Below are 24575 nucleotides of genomic sequence, written 5' to 3'. Positions count from 1 at the left end.
TGACAAAGTTATTACCAAATCTGCGAACAGAAAAGAACGGAGGATGGACTTAAATTTATAAAAAATAGATAAGTTTTTTTGCAAAAATTGTTTAAAAAACGCCTTAAATGTTTTGTATCAGGAGCCGTCACTGGACGTAACTGCCTAAGATGATAATATAGACTTAGGACTCAGGACAACAAAGTGACGAGAAAAAAAGAAGAAACAATAGAGCGGAAATAATACTTTTGGGAAATGATATAATTTAGACTTGAGTTAACGGAAGTGAATATTTTCTCCTGTTTTATAAAAAATGTCACAATACATAGCTTAACACAACTTGGTAAAATGAACTTGCGTAGAACAAAATATGTTTAAGTATTTTATTTCAAATAAATAATGGTTTTTTGGTACATTAATATTCATTATGGATTACAATTAGAGAGATTTTGAGCCACTGCTTTAAAATCGTCAAAAATGTATTTGAACTTTTACAATGAAGCTTTTAGACTTGGCTTAATAGCACGGCAATAACATATACAGATATTTTTCAACATCAAAATTGTAGTAGTAGCTGAAAGCATCCCTCTAATATACAGTAGCTAAAAGATGCTGCTGAAATTCGAAAATTCGCATAACATATATTTTTGGAGTTACGAGAAAATCAAATAAAAAATCCAGTTTATATTTGATGAGGCTTTTCTTCTGGCTTATTGATGTTCTTGCGACTTTTCATGAACAAATTTGCTCCACCTTCAGATGCTCGTCTGTATGAGCCGGGAGATCCTCCCACGGTCAGACTTGATGGACCAGATCCGCCAGAGTGAGGATCCGATTTTTTAGCCTTTGATGGCGACCATAGGGCTGTCTATGTGATAGAAAAAACAGAATGTAGATATAATTCCACAATAATGTTGATTCAATACTAGATAAGGTATTGGGCAGACAATCCACGTGTTTGGTAGCATATGGTAGTTGTACAATATATTGCACATCGATATAAACAATTTTTTCTAATTATATATTACCAATGTGTTAACTTTTATACATTTTTGAACTTAATATCAATAGCTTTATGAATATTTATGAACATTTTGCTTATTAAAAACATACCAGGAGGGTACCAATGCCATGGATCATCATAATTACATTAAATAGCTTTGTGTAAGACAGATACAGTAACCAAGCAGAACGTTAAGTTAGGAAAAACATGCAAAAAAAAAACGCGACGAAGACAAAAAAGTCTAATAAATCAATATTAAAACAGCTACTTACCGTAATTTACTCTTAATTTGTTCAAATAATGCTCAATAGGGATCACTTTCGACAGTTTATTTGGTGATAGACATTTATAAATTAAGTATATAGATTTTAAAGTCTTAACATCTATAAAATATATATATTTATGTAGTTTTTGATAATACCATATATTATTACTTAAACTATAAATCATTCCAAAATAGGTAACAATTGATGGGGATACATTTATGGTGTGAGGGATAAAATTCATTTGTGCAAAATATCAGAAAACATGATGCATATACACTGATACCTTTCAAGTACATAGAGGCGGTCATTTGACATTTACATTTTTTAAAAGTATTGTTTCTTATGTATGTTCTTTTATCTTCACTTACAGTAATAGTAAATGTCCAACAACTTGAAGCCAATTTTTGTTAACGGTCATTCTTTCGGACTTAACAACCGATAGGTATCGGTGGTTGCCTATAGTCATTTCAATGCTCATATGTATTGTAATACATCATGCAATCAAATGAACATATGTATATATTCACAAATATAGACAATGATATAAAATGCCACATAAAAATGTACCCATTTTACCGGTATAAATATAAGTTTCTCAGATTTTTAGAAAAAATCGTGTTTCAAATGTGTTTAGAAAAATATGTTGCTGTGTATAAAAATTGTAGTATTTTATACGTCAGTTCGATAAATAAATAGAATCTGTCTAGTTGGGCCTGATTAATATACCCGTGAATCGGAAATTAATACGTCAGTAGAATACTAGTAATTGGACTGGTTAGTTTCGCAGAATTGTAATAAAATAAAACCGAGAAAAACAACTGTGTTTATATTATGGGTGGGAATTGACTTATTATTAATTAATGCGATGTAATTATTATTTAAAGGTTATTATGCGTGATAAAGATTAGTATTACATCGAATAAAAATATATTTAAAATATTGATTTAGAAAGTAACAAAAAATGTTTTATGTTATTGACGTGTACGTTTCAATTTAATACATTTTAATTTGCCATTGATTTATTTCATTTGATATAATAGGATTATAATAAATTTCGTTTATTATATATATTGGTCCTTGAATAATAATGTGTCATAATCATCACAGATTGATTGTCTGAAAGGTTATGTACACTAGGAATTGGGATATTTAAAATACTTTGTTTTGAATTTAATTTTTGTATTTGAAGTTTCATTTAATAAATAATTATATTTAGATATATTTAATTAAGTAATCTCTATTGTTGTAATAACAAATATATTGTTACGCCCGGCACGAGCGTTGAATATAGTTATTAAAAATGTATTTAATATTTTACGTAAGAGATTTTCGAGAAATCATACGTCAAGTATTGTTTCTTTCAATCGTATAACCCGTTGAATTTATCTTTTATAATTGTATTTTAAAGTTGTTAGCATCGGTTTTTATTTTGTTCAATTCTGCGTTTCGAAGTTATCGATATTTTTCACACAGATACGAGATTTAATTTGAAAGATTCATGGACTTTGGTTTGATTTTTACACAGGAGGTATATGAAACATTAACATCCAACATTTACGGGAGGTGGGAGGATATGCTGATATTTGATTATCGATATAGAACCGTTTGGAACTTTGGAACTTTCGAAACGACTCTATTGTAAACGTAGATTTAAACGATCTGTAAAATCTACGTTTGACGTCAGGACACAAATAGACAAATGGGGCCATTTAAATCTCGTAATTTCTGAATTTACTGACAACTTCGCTGTGGGCGTCCCCGCTAGCACTCCAACCGGTACCACCTCGGCCGCCCCAGTGTAAATTGGCGCCCCCCTCCGATGCTCTTCGCTGGGCCGCCGTAATGTTGCTGGAGCCCAAGCTCGAAGGGCCGGAATTTCCTCCGGATTCCAGCATTCGATCTTTGGTTTTAGGAGTAGACCAGTGCATCGACTGCAAATATATGGAACACAGATGTTTTGACGTCAATACGGTAGGTAGAGATTACTTACTTGCTGAACGTGATCTTTCATGCCCAGCCATTGTTTGTATCCCATAGAAATGCCGCTGTTCTTCCACTTGTCATAGAGGGCCTTCTTTTCAGGGTTTGTTAAAACTTCTTTGGCTTCCTGTAAGAGTAAGATGTATAACTATGGGGATTTCAAAACTAATAATATAGTATTAGGTACATGTTCAGGATTTCAAAGAGATAAACTAGTTTTTATAGCTTTATGAGGATATTTTCGGTCTTTGTGCAGCTTGTCGGTCACTATTTGAACGTGCTTTAATGTCGCTGATTGGCCTCTAGCTATTTAAAACATGAAAAAACCCTAATAATTTTTTTAGATATTTTAAAGAAGTCTCCTTTTTAGCAACGAGGGTTTATCTAGATTGGACCCATAGTTTAACGTGGGATTCGAACCCAGGTCCTCGGCTTTAAGCAAACCGACTGGCCAGTAACTAATTTAGAGACCATCCCAGCTAGGTTACTAGTGTAATAACTGGTGTTCAGGCCTCAGTAGAAAAAAATATCGATATTTTTAATCGATATTCTTTTTGACTGATATATCGATATTGTTTTAAGCCAACATTTTTCGATATTTTTTCAAAAAAATTATATATATTTCTTAAATATTATAAAAAAACCATTTAATTATTTTTAATAAACCTTTTAAATTGGTTCTTAATTTAATTTTGAAGCTTTAGTATATATTTGGTACTTACTTGTAAGGGTTTATTAAAATACCAATATATATTGCAAAAGCATCGATTTTTCTTCCTCTGCCATATCGATATTTTTCTCGGTGGCCGATACCCCTACTGTCAATAAAGCTGGTTATGAATTATTTAATTATTAAGCATCAGATGAATAACCATTTATTGACCGACTAATTAATTTAATGGAAAATGAACAGATTTTGAAGAATTATGAAGGAATAACGTTTAAAAGAATATTTATATTTAAGGTATTTCTCCATGAGATTATTATTTAATTTTATAAAATACCGAATACAATTTTACACAAAATTTAAGTAGTTGTTGTTAGTAGTTTAAGTCATAGTTATTTTGAAATTAATAAGTAATAAGTTAATAAGTAATTTTTAAAAATATTTGATAAAACATAGAAAGGAATAAACGTTATTGTCTTAGTAGGATCTTTTTTTTTGATATTTTTTAAACTATCGATATTTTTCCTAACTGTTGCAAAAAACAATATCGATATATTTAAAAAGAAGTATCGATATTTTTGGTTCTCCGATATGTCGATATGTTTTAAAATACCGATGCATAGTTTGAGTGACGCCCTAATTTTGTCTACATAGAAATATTTAGTTAACTAAACAAATAGATTTTTGTTTCAAATGTTTCTGTATCATGCCAGTTTAACTTGTAAAATTTTGGTAAATAGTTTTTGAGGAATATCTCAGTAAGTACGTTTCTGTTTTAATAAAATGAAATTATCATGAGAGAAGTTTCAGAGAATGGTGAATGATAACTTAAATAAAGAAGACTTCAAGAAATATTGTGGTTATCCTAGGTGCTGTATGTAGCATGATATTCAGTGAAGAAGCCTGTATGTTGCCTGTGCCATGTCTATATAGTTGAATACAACCAAATTATTTTAATATTTATAAAAAAAAACAAATTTTGTTAGATACAAATTGAATTAAATCTTTTCATTTAAATAGTCCTGATACAAATCTAGAAAAATAATTATGAGATGTTAAATCTGTTAAAAATCTCTTGAGAATATATAATTAAAATTCATTTTCTAATTTATTTCTTGACATCATATCTTTTTTTGAGAGAAAGAATGGAAACATTTATATTATTTAAAAACAAATATTTTCTTAATGTTTGTCTTGTTTTTCAAAGAAAATAAGATAAAAAAAAACAGTCAGAAACATAAGACCAAAGTAAATTTCCTTTCAACTTCCTCATACGTCTGGCTGATTGCTCCTGATGTTTTTGACGTATATCAATCAACTTACAAAAGCGATAAAAAAGACCGAGTATACAATTAATAGAAGTATTTTTGTTTCAAATTTTATTTATCAATTGGTGATATATCTAAAAATAAAATACGGTTTTATAATATGTAATTATTATTACATTTTATTTGTCTTCAATTATTATATTTAAACGTTTTCGACTTTGCATAACGTAATTTATGATTAAATGTTAAATATATGACTTGTCTCGATACAAGAGCCAGTATAGAAAGTATTGAGCGTAAAGAGCCAGTATTGAACCCAATGAAGAAGCATTTAGTTAGAAAGCATTAGAATTTGATATAAATATCAATTCAACACAACTGGATCCAAAGTGAAAGAAAAATCAAATTGACGCTCGATCATATTATAAATGGAAAAATAGATATAGATATTTATATCAGGAAATCGGAGGATTTAATTCTGAAATGAGAAACTATAAATTAAATTGAGCATTGTATGGATTGAGAAATTCACCTAAAGGTTGGAACACGAAATGAGATAATGTTCATCTCGTTATATTCTATGATGGCTTATTATTAAGGACAGTAAGAATAAATACTGGATTTAATTGAAAATCTTATGAAGTTAAACAATTTATTGGAATAGAAAAAGCAGCGATAGAATAGATTAAGATTCATCAAAAACACATAATTTAATGACTGCTTGAGGAATTCTACGTAGAAGGTTGTTACACCAATTGAAATGAATATTAACACCAGCAAAAGTGTGGAAAATAATTTACAGTTATAATTTAAAGGATATAGGTTTTGTTAATTACAAGATCGCATCTAAACAGATCAATTTGGTGCGCCAATGGAAGTCAACTTCAATATGGATAATAGTGAACAAATAATTAAAGATATACCGTTTAGAAAATGTATAGAGAGACTAATATAAGGCGAGCATAGAAAATACCAAAGAAGAATCTGTGAGTAAACCGATGCATATAGTTTTGCAACAGGAAGAAGAAATCAAGAATTTGAGTGATAATGAAAAAAAAAAAGCATTCAAGAGCACTTAGATAGTTCTGGATTATATTAAAAAGATTCTGATTTCGAGTTGGAAATGGAGTGATAATGAATCTGATAGTAATGGAAATAACAAACATATTAGGATTTGATTCTGATGAATCTGATCTAGATGAAAATAAGAATAAAACAAAGGGAACTGTGAAGAATGTTAAAGAAAAGAAAAAAAAAACAAAAGTGAACACCCAGTAATAATTGATTTAGAGTATAGAGATAAAGAACAGAAGAAAGCTCATAAAGCAGAATAATGTTAGTGAATGATTGAGTTGAAAGTAATAGGAATAATAACTAGGAAGTTTTAATGGATCATACCATTTGATAAAAACAACCCAGAGGCATGGAAGAAATTCATTTGAAGAGAAATACATGTGTATGTTTGGCATCCCAAGAACAAACTATAAAATCGATATTAAATTGGACAGTGTTTTGGCGACTATTTCTATGATTGTTCAAAGTTTTTTTTTGTTCAAAGAGAGAACTCTTTTTTTTAAGTAGAAGATTTACTGTTACCTTTGTTTATCACATAATTGGGTAGATTCATTTGATAAAATTATTAATTAAAAACAAAATTCTCGAAATGTGGAAATAGAATAGTTCTAAGTTCCAACAAATTTGTATGTACAATGTAATAGTTTTGTTCCGGCAATTTAAATGTACTTTTGTAATCTTTGTTTACAATCTTAATTAGGTTAAGTTATATAGTACATCTAAATTGAAGGGGAGTGTTAAATATATGTCTCGATACAAGAGCCAGTACAGAAAGGAGGAAGAAAAGTTAGTAGAGGGCGCTGTGACTTGTATCGAGTGGGTATAAATTACCAGGGATCAAAGTAAAGTTTCTCTTTTGTTCCAAGGCCATAAGTGGTGTATTAATTCCGTCCCGTCCCGAATCATAAGTGATTCGTAAAATTAAATGCGTTCAAAAATATAATGTTGATGATAGTTTTCAATTAGGACGGGTAGAAGTGGGAACCTGTAGCGGCCATATTCTAACGATGACTGTTGTTGTTTGTTGAGCTGTTTGTACACTATGTCTAAATGATAAAGCAACAATTTTTGGCTAAAAATCTATATCGTCGAAGTATATTTTTGGGTGAATGTCAACCGGCTTAACTGAACTTCATGGAGCGACACAAAACCATAGGAATTCACCAGGTGGTTCCAGAGGCGTTGATATCAATAAAAAATCGATAGACGTCAAATTCAACGTCTCTTAGGCATTAGATCAGAATCACTTGATTTGTTGTTAGTTGTCAAGGTCGTTGAATTTTATAGTCCATTAAAAAAATGGCTAACTACTATAATGTAGCACTATGTAATAGGGATGTAGAAAAAATATCGATATATCAATATTTTTTTTACCCGAGACTTTTCGATATTTTTTCAAAATAAATTATATATAACTTGGTACTTAATTTTAAATGTCCATAAAAAATATCACTACCCTTTAAAATATTTATAAAAAAAATTAAGCTAATATTTCGCTATTTTATTTTCTTAAAAATATCGATATATTTTCTGTAAAATATCAATATTTTTTATACTTGTTGCAAAAAATATATCGATATTTTTTTTCGATATATCGATATATTTTTTTAATATTTCGCTGTTTTATTTTCTTAAAAATATCGATATATTTTCTGTAAAATATCAATATTTTTTATACTTGTTGCAAAAAATATATCGATATTTTTTTTTCGATATATCGATATTTTTTAAAAATATTGAAAACCATTTATCGTTAATTTTTAAAATATCGATATACTGAAATATCGATATTTTTTCGACGGCCAACACCCCTAAATTGTTATTCAAAGAGATGTTATTACAATGGTAAAATGTTTATTTATTGTTCGTTATGTAAATGTATTATTTTCGGAGAATATGGATAAAGTGATTCTCTATTAAAGGTTATTATGGATATAGCGGATCGATAATCCTAAAACGAATAACATATAATCAGAATTGATTTATACAAAGTACAGAGTTTGTAGTGTTTATTTTGTTGGTCGTTTTTGTGTACTTTGTAAAGCAGATTTATGTTATTTGACTTCGTTTAATGTCAAATATCCTGAAGCAGAAAATGAAGGAAAGGTTTTCAACATATATAACGACTTAAATATAATAAACGGTGAAGATATCTGGTAACTGGAAGGCATTCTATTAGACCAGATGACATCGGCAAGAAAATTTATCTGTTTTATGGTGATTTTTAATGGATAGTCTATGTGTAATTTCACATCACCTACAACTCTTTCATCTTAATGGGCACGTTCTATTAGTCAACACTAGCACTAAAAATTTAATATCTTAATCAATTTATATAATTTCTATCATAATCTTTATATAAAATTGGAACTGAAAATTAATTTGTATACAGCTATAAAGGATGCAACTGAATAAGAAAATTCATTCAATAAATTGTGTTTAAAATAAACAAAAGAAGACGTCTTCATTTCTTTGTCAAGCTAATATTTTGTCATAAAGTAATTTAGTAGAGTTATAGAAAGGACATTTTAGAAAAGTAATATTCTCAGCAGGGTTAAAAGCAATTTCAGAATGAAAAACAATTCAAACGCGGTGCAGTTCCTTGTATAAATTTAATTTATATTTTCAACTCAATACTCGTCTCTATAATATAACGTATTTCAATAAGGGTGGGTTGATATTGTCACCGGTCATGTTGATTTGGTGAAATCTAAGCTGTTGTTTAATTATTCAATTACAAGTGTTGTTGCGCCTGAAGTAATTGATAAGCTGTCATTAGAGAACCACAGTACTTATTAGAAGAGAACTGGCCTATAACCATAAAAAACCTATTATATATTTTTTTTCATGAAGAGAAATACACACATTCAAAGGCTTGTATAAAGTTTTCACATTTCACATATATTTTTATCTAAAATAATCAGATATTTGTGGATAATGTTATAGCTGAGCTGATGTGACAGAAAATCGGAAGTGGTTCAGTGCAAAAGCCATTGTTTGTTTTTATAGCACTAACTATATCATATGACAAGTCGTAGAAATACTGCGGGCAACAGCATTTACAATGTAATGGTTATAGCGCTCAGCTCACATGCGGAGGTCACGGGTTCGGTTCCCGGAGCGGGGACAACAACTTTTTCTTGATCTAGTTTGGTTAGAAGATTTCTCGAATCTCTTAGGCTAGATAGCGGATCCTGGGGCCTAAAGCATTCCTGATTTTCAATTATTGTTTCTTTATTCCCATTTTTCCTCATTGTAATACTTAATAAAATAACTACGTAATTTTTTGAGTAAATAACTAACACTAAAAAGAGAAAAATAAAATATTTTTAACCGACTTCTAAAAATAAATAAGGAACTCACTAAAAGGTAAAACATAATCAAACTTAGATTTTTAACATAAAAAGGCGTTTTAAAATAAAATATGTAAATAATAATCGTTGTAATAATTAAATAAAAATAAACAGAAACCTTATTTAACCTACTACACATATTTTATATTCTACTATATACACAATTTAGCTTAATACCTAGCTAAACTTATTTATCTATTTACCATATTATTTTAACTACTACCAGATATAGATACTGATCACTGTGAAGTCGGTACCAAGCCCAAAGTCCCCCATAGTTGGATTTCATGACCAAATACTTTGTTATCTAATGATAACTTGGATTTGTACATTATAAGCCAATGCATGTGATATAGTTTAAGTTGTTTTCGTTTAGCAAGAAAATGTCTCTTCCAGGATAGGCGTCGGTCCAGATGCATACCAAGATATTTAGCATCCTCGGTTTGGGGAAGTTGACAATTATTGATATTCACTGATGGACATGTTCTTTTATACAGAGTGAAAGTTTGCTTTAATACGCCATGACTTCAGCTACAGTTGTATTTTATCAATGTGTGTTTGGAGGTTCTTAGATGATGTTATTGAATATTTGTGACAATTAATTAAGAAGTAAGACCAAAGTATTAACAACTGAGGGATTAGCTACTATTGTAAATCTCAAGGAGTGACCTGTAACATGCACTGTGTTGCTTTTCTGACATCCACGACTGTCAAGCTAACATATCGGCTAAAAAAGCCGATTCAGCCAAGCTCTAGGGGTTTTTGCCCCTCTAAGATGGTGTATGTGGAAATAGGAGCAAGACTAAAACATGTTTCTTAAAAACGCCTATATTTCCAATTCCTCTATATAGCTTTGAAGCTTGGACACTTTGTAAGTATAAGAGTACTGGAACATACTCAAAATAGATATATTGGACTGAAGACGCAATGAGTGATTCAAACAAAACATGAGTCAAAATCATAGATAGCGATATAACATTATTGACATATTACTATTCTAGACCTGACCACTTTCGTGCGTGAAGCACAATTTCGTGAAGAATATTCGAAGTTTTGCGGTACCAACAGCAACTTTGCCAAGTGCTAAAGGCATACCCATGCATTTATGTAGGTATGGCATACCCTTGTATTGACGATGATGATGCCAAAAAATAGTTATACTATAATCAGTTATCCGTATATGAAACGACGTGAGCCCACATCAGGTGGTAATGGATATATAAAAAGTTATCATTTGTCCATATTGTCTACATATTCAGAAAAAAACAGCAGGAAACAGAAGAAATTGGTGAAACCATTGCTGTCATTATCGAGTACCTTAGGAAGGTGAAATCCAGTTTAGTTTGATTCAAATTAAATGGTATGGACATGTGATTACAACAGAATGATGTTACGTACGTTGTATATAGCGGACAGTAGGGCCATTTTTTTCAAAATTAGATTAGATATTAAGCTAAAAGGGAAATCGAAACAAACGTGAGCACTTATATCTCAGATTTAGGAACTTGTTTGGCTACTTGGATTCAAAGTACCTATATTTGATGATACTTAGCCTTCGCACTTCACAGCTTGATATTTATATAATAGATGGCAGGTTTGCGAGAAGGATACACTATGAATGAGTAGGAGTAACACCTATTTCTGACAATAATGAGTTCATTCAATGATTGCAGATACTGAAGTCTAGTAGTGTCACTGTAAATTTTATTCAAGTTTCAATGCCCTTATAATATTTATGCGAGAAATTATCATTCTCTATTAGCCTTCCTACAATTAAATAGATCGATAGTATTGTTTACTTGATATAACTTAGAAATGCCTCAGTCCATCTACAAATAGCTTCAGGGTTATTTGCTTTGATTAATTAAGTTTATAATTGCCTATTATGCGAGCTCTTGGAAGGGATGTAACATTTAACACTTTTGAATAAACTGTTCATAACACTCTTGATAAACGAATTTATAAAGATTAATTCAAACAATCCCTATAATGTTTAAAAGAGTAAAGTGACAAAACCACACAATTCCTTTAATTAAATATCCGTCGGCGTGTTTACAAGGACCTAAGTTTCCTGATTATAACACCTACAAGTTTCAATATAATTAACAAGTTCTGAAGGAATCTTTGGGTAAAAGATGGGAAGGTCTGGAGAGGTGTAATTGAAAATCGACAAATATCACCGTGTAACTGGATCAAAAATGCTTTGGAAAAAATAAGTATCTATGATTTTATAATTATAATTATAAGGTGCCTGCATATATTCTGATCATTTAATTTCGTTATTCTTCCTTTTCTGCCTGGCAAGCAATAAAATTGCGTTGTAGAAACGGTTGGAAATTGCATCTCCAGTAAATTCGTGTTTTGCCTTCTTTTGGATCTTTCACATCGCATGTACCTGAAGTTTAAATAATTACACTCCGGTTTTGTAATAGTTTCACTAGCCATAAGAATGCAAACTCCTTATTTGATACATATGTTGTTTGATTCTATTAACATTAACCTCAAAACTACACAAGTTACATTTAACCAAAGTAACAACGTCATAGATTTATAATTTTTTGAAATTATTAATTTTTGTTGTCCAGCAGGCATTACTTTTCTTGTCTCATCAAAAGAAAAAAGTCACTGAAAATCACCCTTTGTTGGTAGAGACTTACGGTGGGCATGCTCCAACCATAAAAACATATGAAACGTACTTTCGACGATTCAAATATAGTGATTCCAACGTTCAAGACAAACAACTTCCTGGTAGACCAGTAGTAGACCAGACCAGTAGAATTATATATGCTATAGGGTGAAGATCCAATATAAAGTCAAAAACAATTGGCAGAACAATTATAAACGATGGAAAAATTGGAAATATAAAAAAATCAGAAATTTTGCTTCAAAGGTATGAAAGAAAGTCATATAGTTATTGAGAAAGGCGGTCTTTCAAAAAGTTTTAGAAGGTTTTCGACTAACAAGTATTGCATCGTTGTCGAACTCTTTCATCTATCAGGCCATTCATTGTCATTGACAACAAAATTACCACATTTAAATCGTTCAAAAACCAAAAATCATGTTCGGTAAAGTAAAAAGCCACAATTGGACTAAAACTGAGTAGTATCACCCTGAGTTCTTAAAAGCATTTAAAAATAATTCAAAATACAACAACTAGAATATATATCGCTGATATAATTATTAATAATCGAACAGATATAATTAAAGTAAATAATATTATTCAATAAAGTAATGAAAATATACGAACTTTGATATTAATTTTTGATATTAAAGGTACATAGAAGAAACACATTGTTGATACGGAAATTAAAGAATTTGTTTAGATTATTTGAGCAACATTGGGTTTTCTATACATAATAACTTAGGATATGTACAATCAGAACAGTACATAGGATCAAGAGAATAAAACCATTTCATCTTGTGAAGTCATTTGAGAAACTGCTGTTAAAATGCATTAAACCATTTATAGAAATACCAGATTTCCAGTATGAATTTCGGAATCACCATTCGACAATCGACCAAGTGCACAGAGTAACAGAGGTTGTTGAAAATACATTCAAAGAAATACTGCATTGCAATATTCCTAGATGTCTCACAAGCTTTTGACCGGGTATGGCATTTGGGATTAAAATGCAAAATGAGCAAATTGATACCGCGGAATTACAGTCGACCGTTGAAATCATATCCTTTCCAAAGAAAATTGATGAGTCTCGATGAGGGGGAATTCCCAACACTTAAACCTATTTATTTTATCTGGACTTCCACAAGGAAGTGTCTTGGGACCATTTCTATATCTGCTCTATAGTGCTGATATCCCAACAAAAGAAACAGTACTTGGAAAAGTCGCTTACTTGGAAAAGACAACACAAGTTATAATGGCAAAATAAGTATCTCTGCTAAGGCTACAGAACAAGTACAAGTGGCGGTCAACAAGACCTACAAATCCTTGGCTTTGAGTCTAATCTGCTTTGATTTTTGCCTAACATGATGTTTCCAATTTCATCTACCATCGAGATGTATGCTGAGGCATTTATTTGATTCTTCCTGAGGAATCACGCATCTGTTAAATGATATAATTAGGTTTTGTCATTTCGCCGTCAAGCAAAATTGACATGGACAGATTTGGAGCTATTAAGCTGTCTTTTCCATTCTCTAGTCCATATGTAGATCCTGTTGACCATTACTTGTATTTCTTCCACAACCTTAGGCAGAGATATATCTTTTACCAAGATAACTGTATCATCGACAAACATTCCAAGTACTGTTTCTTTTGTTCTTGGGAGATCAGCAGTATAGAACAGATACAGAAAATGTCCCTCCATACAAGATTAGACTTTCTTTCTTTCAGCAGTCGACAGTAATTCCGCGGCAGCAATTTGATTATTTTGTAGATTACCCGGTCAAAAGATTGTGAGATGTCCAGGAATATTACATGGCATATTACATGGTATATCTTTTCTTCGAATACCTTTTCAATAACCGCTGTTATTCTGTGCATTTGGTCGATTTTCGAATGGTGATTACGAAATTCAAACTGCATATCTAGTCATTCTATAAATGGTTTAATACGTTTTAACAATAGTTTCTTAAACACTTTTAATATTGCAGGTACCAGCAAAATAGGCCCTTTAGATTCAACTTTTTCTACCGATTTATAAGGAATACAAACATTAGACTATCATTAATATAATAGTAAATACAAATTCTAATAAGCTTAACTAAAGATCTAATCAATAAATAAGAAAAAATGGCTTTTTCAAAAGGACAATTACCAGAAAAATGATTAAAATCGCATTTCATCGAAAAGCACCGCCTGCGGTTCATAATTTATTTTAACTTCTTGCTGATTCACCAGAATTAACTTTATTATAAATTCAACACAGAATTTTTTCTGTAAACAGATAATTATAATATTAAAGGAATTAAATTCATCTCTAAATGTAATACTGCTTAAAATTAATTTATTAATATTGTAACGTAGCATCAAAATACATCAAAGACTTGTTTGAAATAAAGGGAAAATGAAAAACATTATTTCAAATTGGGAAAAGGTTTGTTTCCCTTTTGTAGGTAACTGGTTTAATTTCGGAAGGAAATAAGCGGATACATTAATATAACGATTGGTAAACAGCTAACAGAAAAATATTTTTAACAAAAAAATTGAACCGATTTAAAAAAATAAATAAGGAACTCTCTAAACAGTAAAAAATAATCAAACTTAGATTTTTAACATAAAAAGAAACGTTTCAAAATAAAATATGTACATAATAATCGTTGTTATAACTAAATAAAAATAAATAAAAACCTTATTTAACCTATCTACTACACGTATTTTATATTCTACTATATACGCACAATTTGTGTGGTGCCGAGCCCAAACAATATAAAAATAATAATATAACATATACACTTAATTAAATTACGAACAAAACGAATCTAATTTGTTGCTGACTTCAAAATGACCAGTTGGTAGCAGTTAAAATAATATTGTAAGTAAATGAATAAGTTTACTGTAGGTATACAAAGTGTATGTATGTTTGTAGTATAAATGTTCCAACTAAACTATAACAAAAAGTCCCCGATGGAAATCGAACCTGCGACCTCCGCTTAGTACCTAAACCATTATACCATAGAAGCAGTTGTCTACATTATTTCTATGAGGTCTTATATGTTATGATTAGTGCTTGAAAAGCAAACCGAATGGTTTTTGCACTGAACGACTTCCGATTTTTCGTCACATCAACTCAGCAATAACATTATACACAAATATCTGATTATTTTAGATAAAAGAATATGTGAACACTTTGTACGCGCCTTTGAAGTTTGAGGGTTTCCCTCGATTTCCCCCTTCCCCCGTCAGATCCTGACCTGGTTCGGACGAGACCACCACTCCTTCGAATAAAATTAACATTTTGAGAATCGGTCCATATTTGGCGGAAAAATCGGCGAAAATACATTAAAAAATATATATACAGCCGAACATAGCACCCTTTTTCCCTTTTTTTCCCTCCTTTTTCGAAATCGGTTTAAAGTGGATTGTTAAATTAAATAAAGGAAAATGTATTTATTTGTTTAAGGATATAATTTGTATATTGCTTCAATTTATTAGACTAAGCTATATAAATTGATAAATATAATTTACACTTACCAAAACATGTGTGTGTAAAAAGGTTTTTCATATACATGAGGCACGAGCTTCAAACAAATCATAATATTTTACGTACATATTATAAATAAAAACGAAACACATTTCAGAAAAATAGATTCTAAAAATAAGACGTAATAATTAGAATAATAACTAATTTTGAAAAACAATTCTATAATGTAGTAAGGTTTATTTACTAATTTATTATTTCGTAAAAAGATGTTATTTCTACAGAAAATAAATGTTTTCAAGGTTCGCGTCACAAGTCTCGTCGGTATCATAGGACGTCAGTATACAGTTAGTAAACATTAAATTGTACACGAAATCATCAAAATGTTTTATATAGTGTATTAATTATGAATTCACAAGTAAATAAGTGTTCTGTAACCCTGTATAAACGCAGATTATACGATCAAATGAGCAAAAAACCTATAAATTAAAGACTTGTTGAAATATATAATTATGTATAAATATATGATACATTTTCTAAATCAAGGATCGTTTGGTGTAGCAAATCTTTAATATATATCTTTATATAACAACATATATATTTTAACTCTGATTAGTGTTCAGCTTATCATGGCCGAAATGCTGTATTTTCTGATCATATTTTATAAATTAAATGATCAATTTCGACCTAAATATCTGCATATATAATTATAACTGCATCCTTATAAAACTATTAATACGACTTCATTAGATAAATACAATATTTTTGTAAATGTTAATAAATGTGTGATTATTCCAATCCAGATTTTCGAATAAAATACTTAACTCATATAACCATCCTATTCACATAATTGTACCATGGTAGTCGAACAACGAAAAGGGTGTACCTTACAGAAAATGGAACAAAATTTGGAAAATTTATATTTTTGCTTTGATTAAACATAGTAGAAAATATTTAATATAATGAAAAACTATTTTTGTTTTTTGTTCAAAACGATTATTCACATATTTTATATTATAGCTATCAATTACTTATTATATCCTTGAATATCAAATATTCTTTATTTCTATTACTTTTAATAAATTAATACATAATGTTGTAGCAATTTCTCTAATATTTGAAAAACTCAACTTTAATTCTCCAAAAAATTAAGAATATAGATCGTTAAAATTCTGAAACAGACAAACAGAAAGAGGAAAGGAAACGAAAAATATATCAACCAGTTTAGCGTGACAAGCACATAATATATTTACCCTGAAGACCTCAAGTTTAAAAATGCAGTTGATATAATCTGAATGAAACATCAAAATCCTCATTTACTAAGAAGAATTATTATAAAAAGAACATAAAAAATTGAATATTGTATCTTCTATATATAGATAACCCTTTTTATTTATTTTTTAATGTATTTTAGGCACGTTAACCTCTTGGATTTTCTAGTGATTGGATTTACATCTTAACGTGGACTTCGAACCACTGGCATCGTCATTAAGCCTACCGACTGGCGAGTGACCAACTTAGAGCTCATCTCAGATCATTTGGTCTTAATCAGCTTGCTTACTGGAGGGACTGAGATCATTTTCCTTTGCAGTCTTGCCTAAAGGAAAACGTTAACGACCATACCTTAACGGGGTTCGAACTCGCGATTAACCTTCTGAGGCACTATTATTATTATAAGTGGAATGGAGAATGGATAGAGTGGTTTTAGGAATGCTCTTAAGACATTACTTAAAAATGCATTAGTGGTTGAAGGAATTACATAAAGTCAATATAACTTTCTTGAAAGACATGGTCCCAATGAACATTCCATCTGATAACTTATCTGATAATAGTAATAACCAGAGGCTACCAAGTATGTTGTGATTTTTGGATTTGAAATTGTAATTGAATTTAGTCACTGAAATCACTGAAAATGAATGCTATATGAATGAGAATATGCATTATCGCGGGGGAAAAATCTAGTAGGATCAAAATGAACCTATTGGTAAGAATTCAAATATTCTTCCTTCGTAAATGATGAATGAATTCAAAACTCAAAACTCAAAACTAAAAAAAATAAATAAATAATATTCCTTGACAAATATTCTCGTTTGGTCGAACAGACGAACTATATATGAACACTACGATCTTTTTGTCTTCTTATCTTTTGGCCGCAGTGTAGATACAATTAGCTACCTTTTTACCGAAAATATTAGGTATAAAGGTAGCATCGTTTGTTTCCTCAGGCAAAATTTATTCCGCTTCAGAGGTTTTAGAAGGCCATTGTCATCATATTTTTGTTTTGCTTAATGATGAACCTCACCTTGTCTGTCAAATAGAAAAATCAGTTGAATCCTTATTAAACACATCAAGCAAACAGGTACACTCTCTCACATAGCTACACATTAAACATCGACCATATAACAGTTTTAAACTCTTTACGTTCATCATCACTCATTTAACTCATCACTTCAGTTTTTCGTCTACAAATATCCACTGGTTGAATTTATATAGAAATGATTTTAATGGAAAAATGGCAAAGAGTTACCTACCAAAATGATACATGATAAATGATCATTGATTAGCCTTCGTAAGATAAAAAGGAAATTAATTTTTACTCAATCCATAAATTATTCTTAAATTCGTTTAAATTTATGGACTTCAACTGTTCAATAATTCAATTCCAATATCATTGTTCTTTGAAAGTTTTAAAATACACAGTATATAGTAGTTGGTTTACCATATTGCGTCTTCAACAATGCGATTCGATACAATATATATTCCTCTGGCGCTAACAAGACCATATTATATATTAGTGCATACATACTAATATTCTAGTCAACCAAAGTTGGCCAAAATTGATGTCAATGACGAGCATAGGAAAAACTATGAGAAACTTGAAAAGCATTTTGATTTATCTAATATGTAAGAATATTCTCCACTGATCTCAAACAGTAATAAAAAATGTAGTTATATTCTTTAAAAAAAAGATTATTTAACGAAATAACAAGAAGAAATAATTGACTTACATTCAGTAGTTGAAATTTAGCTTCTGCCTCTTTATCTCCTGCGTTCTTATCTGGATGATACTGCAAAGCCCTCACTTTGTATTCCTGGCTGATTTGTTCGACCTAAAAGGAAGCAAACATTAATCAAGGCGGATATTGTTCTGAAAATGTAAAGCCCTTTAAAATGCAACGCTCGATGTTGGCGGATTAAATTAATGCGATTAAACAATGTTGCATGGAAGAAGAAAATCCTACAAGCTCAAACTCTGAGCTTATTATTATCTGTTGGCAACAGTCGAATGGCGAATTAATTCGTCCGGTGGCGATCATTTCGTTCTATTTTTATAGTAATCGATACGTTATAGTCGATTTTGATGCCCGTTTCCATCAAAGTAATATTATTTCTATTGAAAAAACCAACGTTTAATCGATTCACGTTGTTCCATTATCGTTCTACTTTGTTATTAACCCTCATTTATTAATTTCTCAACTCAATGGGTACATTATACTTATTACATATCAATTGTCAACTACGTTAATGATAAATGACATTATTGTTGTTCGAATAAAATAATTTATTTCGAGTATTAGTTCAGGTTTATTTTTGAAATGTTATTTGGAAGAAAGCATCTATACAAAATGCAAAGAAGGAAAAGCAGATACAATTTGGAGAAGATGTAGGTACAAAAAGTAAAGAAAACCTTGAAAAAGTTTTTAAAATTTAACAAAAGAAATATAAATTGTAATAATAAGTGTAATATAAGAGATAAGAAATGTATTCTAAAGATTTATAACTAGCATTCATAGATTAAGAAAATGACTTTGACTTTGTTTTATGACATGCTATAATAATAATCAGTTTGCTGGATAACCAATTCAAAATTTTAATATTTTTACTCTATTACATTAACAATCTGGACAAATATAGTTCCAAAATGCTGCTATATTAATATACAAAATACTATTATTTACAAGCAAACTACCAAAAAACTCATAAACCTATATATATTACATATAAATCTATGTAAGCATAAATTGGGTACATTTTTGTCAAGGTCGCGGCTATGACGACAGTGCCAAAACGTTAAAAATCAGTCGAATGAAACTAATAGAAACAAAAAAAAAGTAACTAAATGTAAACGACTGAAACAGTCGATAGTAAATAGTAACAAAATTAGTCGACTGAAACAGTCACTAGTAAACAGTAGTAAAAACAGTCGAACCAAAAATAGCGACTGAAGCAGTCGATAGTAAAGAAGTAGTCAATTACTAAACGGTCGATAGTCGATTTAAGTCAATAGTTCCCAACACAAAATTTCGTTAACATATTAAAAAAACGACAATAAAATGCCAATATATCGATAATTTTTTATTTTTTTTGATCAAAAATTATATTTAGTTGTTGACAGTTGTAAAAGAAATTATCAGACGACGAGTTACAGATGAGAATATCGATATTAAAAACCTAGGGTTTTTGAAATAGAGTATCGAACTTTAATTGGTAGCCACTTTTTAATAATGAGTGATATTGACAAATGCCGAGAGCCTTGGCTCGGAGCCCACGTTAAACAGTAAGTCCAGTCCAGATAAACCTTCGTTGATAAAAAGGAGACATTAAAATATAAAAATTTTATGATGAAAATGTAATTCAATTTTTATGAAAAATGAAATATTAGTTTTTAAATATTAAAGTTATCAAATAATAATATTGGGGAATATATGGTACTCCACGAACTTATTTAACAACCTGGTATATGGCTAAATTTATAGAAATTTACTAAGAATACCATTTAAAGAACATGATTTTTTTGCATTTATCTAATATTCTATTCTATAATATTTCATTCAATCTACAATTTTGAGTTACGATATATATTTATGATTAAGTAGACTATGGGTTTTATAGCCAACATCCACAATGATTTTATAAGGTAAATGTTTAACTTATTTTGTATATTGACAAAAAATCCAATTAGGACAATGGTGTATAGACCGCCTGTAGTTTATTTTGCTCAGATTTCAGGTAGAAAATCATACCCAGGTAATTAATCTTAATCTTTAGTCACACAAATAGGGTCATTAGTTAATTATCTTAGACCTCTGTCGTTCCTGCGCTTTCCTGCGCTGCCTGTTAGAGAACATCATTAGTCATTTCGAGTAAAAGTCTTTAAATTTCTTCTAATGCTTTTTCTAACATTCAAATCAGAGATATATTTTGATGCCCTTATCAATTAATATATATAAAGTTGGGGTATTTATTTTTCATAGCAAGTCAATTAAACACTAATCAATGATATATGAAGCGTTTTGATGGATGTTTTTTGTTAATTTTCTGTCAAAACTGCAATCCAACCACAGTAGAACTGTAAGATGAGCAGTTCATCTTCAAATTGGTTCGATTTTTATTAATTTCTGCAGAAATAAGCAAATAGAAACGCGGTCTACTGAATTGTCTATGTCATTGTTAATTCATTTGGAACTTGAATCAGTCTTATATAAACGGTTCAAAACTGTTTTATGGTCGATATTTAGTATCATAGCGATGCCGCGAAATGAAATATGTCGGTCTATCTCGCTTTAGCTACAGCACATGCATATTATAGGCTTCATTAAATAAGTATAATGGGATATACGCGAATGATATGCGAAGCCATTTATTAGTAAAAACGGAAACTACTTTTTCACTAACTTCATATGACATAATAATAACTCAATAAACTTGGTTTAATTTAAGTCTAGATTTTTTTGAGTGTCTTGACTTTTGAATATCTACTTTACTCCAGGGATAGACATATTATTTTATAATAACTACTCAACAGGTTGTCTTTTTGTTGTTGATTTTATAGTTGTAAATAAAATGCTGAAAATATATTGACGTATTTAAGTACCTTCTTTATTAATTTTAGCTATTGTTAAATCAAACATAACTGGAAGTTACCCATAAACTCTTCTGAGATATTCAAAATTGAAGAAAAAAATTTTTAAAGCATTAACTCCAATTATTCTAAATGTAGAAAACAACGAGATTAGCCATTGATGAGGTTAAGGATAACAGTGTTGAATAATCGACATCAGTGCGATACAGACTTGGATCTAACCCCATAAGAACAAAAATCAAAACAAAAAGATAAAGAGTGATGTCGACGTCTTACTCCGAGTCCAGTGCGAAAGAGATTCTTGCCTGTTAATTTCCAAATAATAAACTCAGATTCAATTAGAAAAATACCTAATTTACAGAAAATGTTGTATTTTATTATTTATTATTATTATTATTTTATTAACAACACAACACATCCTCTGACACAACTCTGACTGACACGAAAGTTGAAATGAATAAATTAAAGGACGAATTGTTGCAAGATCCACCAAATTCACCAAATTCAACCTTCTATTTTCTGATTCTTCATCACTGAAGTTCAGTGAGAATAGATTATACCATAAAGTATACTGTATTTTTGATGTATATGTATTTTTCACCGTAAAATAAAGTCTCCAAATCGGATGACAGAACTTATCAAACAAAAATCTTATATACTTATCAAATAACGAAATACTGATTTCAATTTAGCGCTAATGCCTCCTTTATATCAGTTCTAACAGGTCAATAGAAAAGTCGCCGGCCTGACACATAGATGGCGCTATTAGAATTAAATCCATATGTTTTTTAGTTAGCCCTAACCCTCAAAAGATGCGTGTATAAATTTGACAGCTGTCGAATTATTAGTTTGTGAAGATAACGCTCCTACTCACATAGACTTGAATGTCATCGCGAAGGTTAGTGAATTTAAATAAAAAATATGCCTTTATCGAATCAAAAAAAATATTTAAAAAGTTAGTACTCAACATCCAAATCGATTGATTATAATAAAGTACCATAGAACGGATGTAAAAATTAACAACATAACATTAAAATGCAAGTTAATATTGTTGTGCGTTAAGATTTGTTTAGAAACAGAGTGTGTACAGTTTAATTAGCGATTGTTTGGCTTGAAGTCTGCACCAAAAGGAAGAAACCTTATGTAATATAATAAAACGGTACGTGACGCGCTTAGTGAAGATGTTGTTAAAACATATGACGGGCTCAGAATACTTTTAATTTTACTTTCTAAATGACCATGTTTAAACCACTTGGAATTACCATTATAAATAATTAATTAGCATTTAAATTAATTCTGGATTTAAAACGTGAAGAGTCAACGACATTGGTTATCATCGAGAAATCAAATTATATATTTATATATCAGGATTATTCTTAACATCATCATCATCGAGAATATAAAAATAAAAAATGAGACGATATGATAATTGATATAATTATAATTTTATAATAATTAAATTAAATTTAATAATGTTATCATTAATTTGAATAACATAATTTATAGTTATTTATTGATATTTTTTTAAATAACTGTTAAATGCAATGGTGTTGACACTTATCTATATAAAACATCATTGAGTTATTAAGTGTATACAGACGCTGATCATGGAGAGCTCCAAATTTGAGTTCAACCTATCAACCTATCGGAGAACTTTTAGACAGCTTAGCAATTGATAAGTAAACAATTATTTAAACAATTTATTTAAAATGTAATTTTTAACCTTTCAACATCGCGGCTTCATTGCTTGCCCAGCAGAAAAAAGAGTCTTCAGTGGCGCGCTGTGACTAGCGATGAAAAGTGTATCCACCACGACAAAATGTCATATGGTCTGGAGCTATAAAATCTTAAGGTGTATATGGTGCTTTCAGCAAGATGTAGTGGTAGGGTATTACGAACTGCTAAAAGTGAATGAAATTGTTGATGAAGATATTTACCGATGTCAATTGAACAAAATGAACGATATTTTGCTACAAAAAAGACCAGCAATAGCGAGTAATAGGCATCCTCCTGCATGACAACGCTTGCCCACAAGCTGCAAGAAGTTCTGCAACACCCAGAGTACTCACCTGACATACCTCGATTTGATTGCCATTTGATCAGATCAACGTAGCATGGTTTAGCTGACACGTAGTTTTGATATTCTGAAGTAGTGCAAAAATGAATGGATCGTTGTTCAAAGAACAACATTGTTTCGAAACGGTTTTGCCAAAGATATGAAAAAGTTATGGAAAATGGGGACAAATTTGATTAATTCACATTATATCAATTTCTCCATAAAGACCTTTACACCTAACTTATATTTGACAAAGCTTCTAGTGCTATGGAGCACAATCTTGGTCATTTATGTTGTCTCTGAAAGAAGATAATCATACACTCAAATTGTCCATTCGGAATGCCCATCGTGTTATTTGAGGTGTGACTCATAGTATTATTCCATTTGATTACATGTTGTCCTAGTCCATATTATTAAATTTGCGCCAAAATAATTTGTAGCACTCACCACTGATATAGCGTAAAAATATGGCCCAATAACGCGACTGGTACAAAATCAGAACCAAACAGTATTTTTTAATTTTTTTCTGGATGTTCTAGAGAAGCTTATATGTTATCGTTCTATATACGCTATCAAACAATTATTTTGAAAATAAATTATTATTATTTATTATAAGTGATCAAATAATACACAAAACTTCAGTATGCGCTGCCATAACTACTGGTGGTCATGTCGTTGGAACACCATTCTTGTTCATCTTTATGAAGACTCATCAATTTGAGGAGCACAGTAGAATAAAATATGTATATGGAATATTTTACCAAACTACGGTACTGAATAGCTGAAAAAAGGTCGCACTCGCTCAAAGGATACATAACAACCTATTGAATGCTGACAATCTAATTGCTCTAACCCACCTATAACATAAAATGCTTTTCTTCAGCCTATATATTAATTATATTAAATGAATTAGTTTGAATTGTTTGAAATCGCAATATTTGTTAACATTAGTCAAGATGAAAAAAGATATA

At 30.2% G+C, this 24575-nt stretch overlaps 1 protein-coding gene across 1 annotated transcript in view; it reads right to left on the bottom strand.

The window, feature by feature from the left end:
- Positions 1–538: 538 nt before the first annotated feature.
- jdp (DnaJ domain-containing protein) overlaps positions 539–24575 on the bottom strand; it is a 39254-nt gene continuing 15217 nt past the window's right edge. The window contains exons 2-5 of the mRNA XM_076401583.1: positions 18694–18795; positions 3239–3355; positions 2988–3179; positions 539–847 (exon numbers count right to left, since the gene is read on the bottom strand). Coding sequence (XP_076257698.1) covers positions 662–847; positions 2988–3179; positions 3239–3355; positions 18694–18795 — 597 coding nt within the window. The 3' untranslated portion in view covers positions 539–661. The remainder of the gene's footprint in view (positions 848–2987; positions 3180–3238; positions 3356–18693; positions 18796–24575) is intronic.

Source organism: Rhynchophorus ferrugineus, unplaced genomic scaffold (genome assembly GCF_030347505.1).
Source record: "Rhynchophorus ferrugineus isolate W39M unplaced genomic scaffold, kcgeb_rfMv2 rfM4, whole genome shotgun sequence".
Taxonomy (NCBI): Eukaryota; Metazoa; Arthropoda; class Insecta; order Coleoptera; family Curculionidae; genus Rhynchophorus; species Rhynchophorus ferrugineus.
This window is presented reverse-complemented; position numbering and strand designations above follow the sequence as displayed.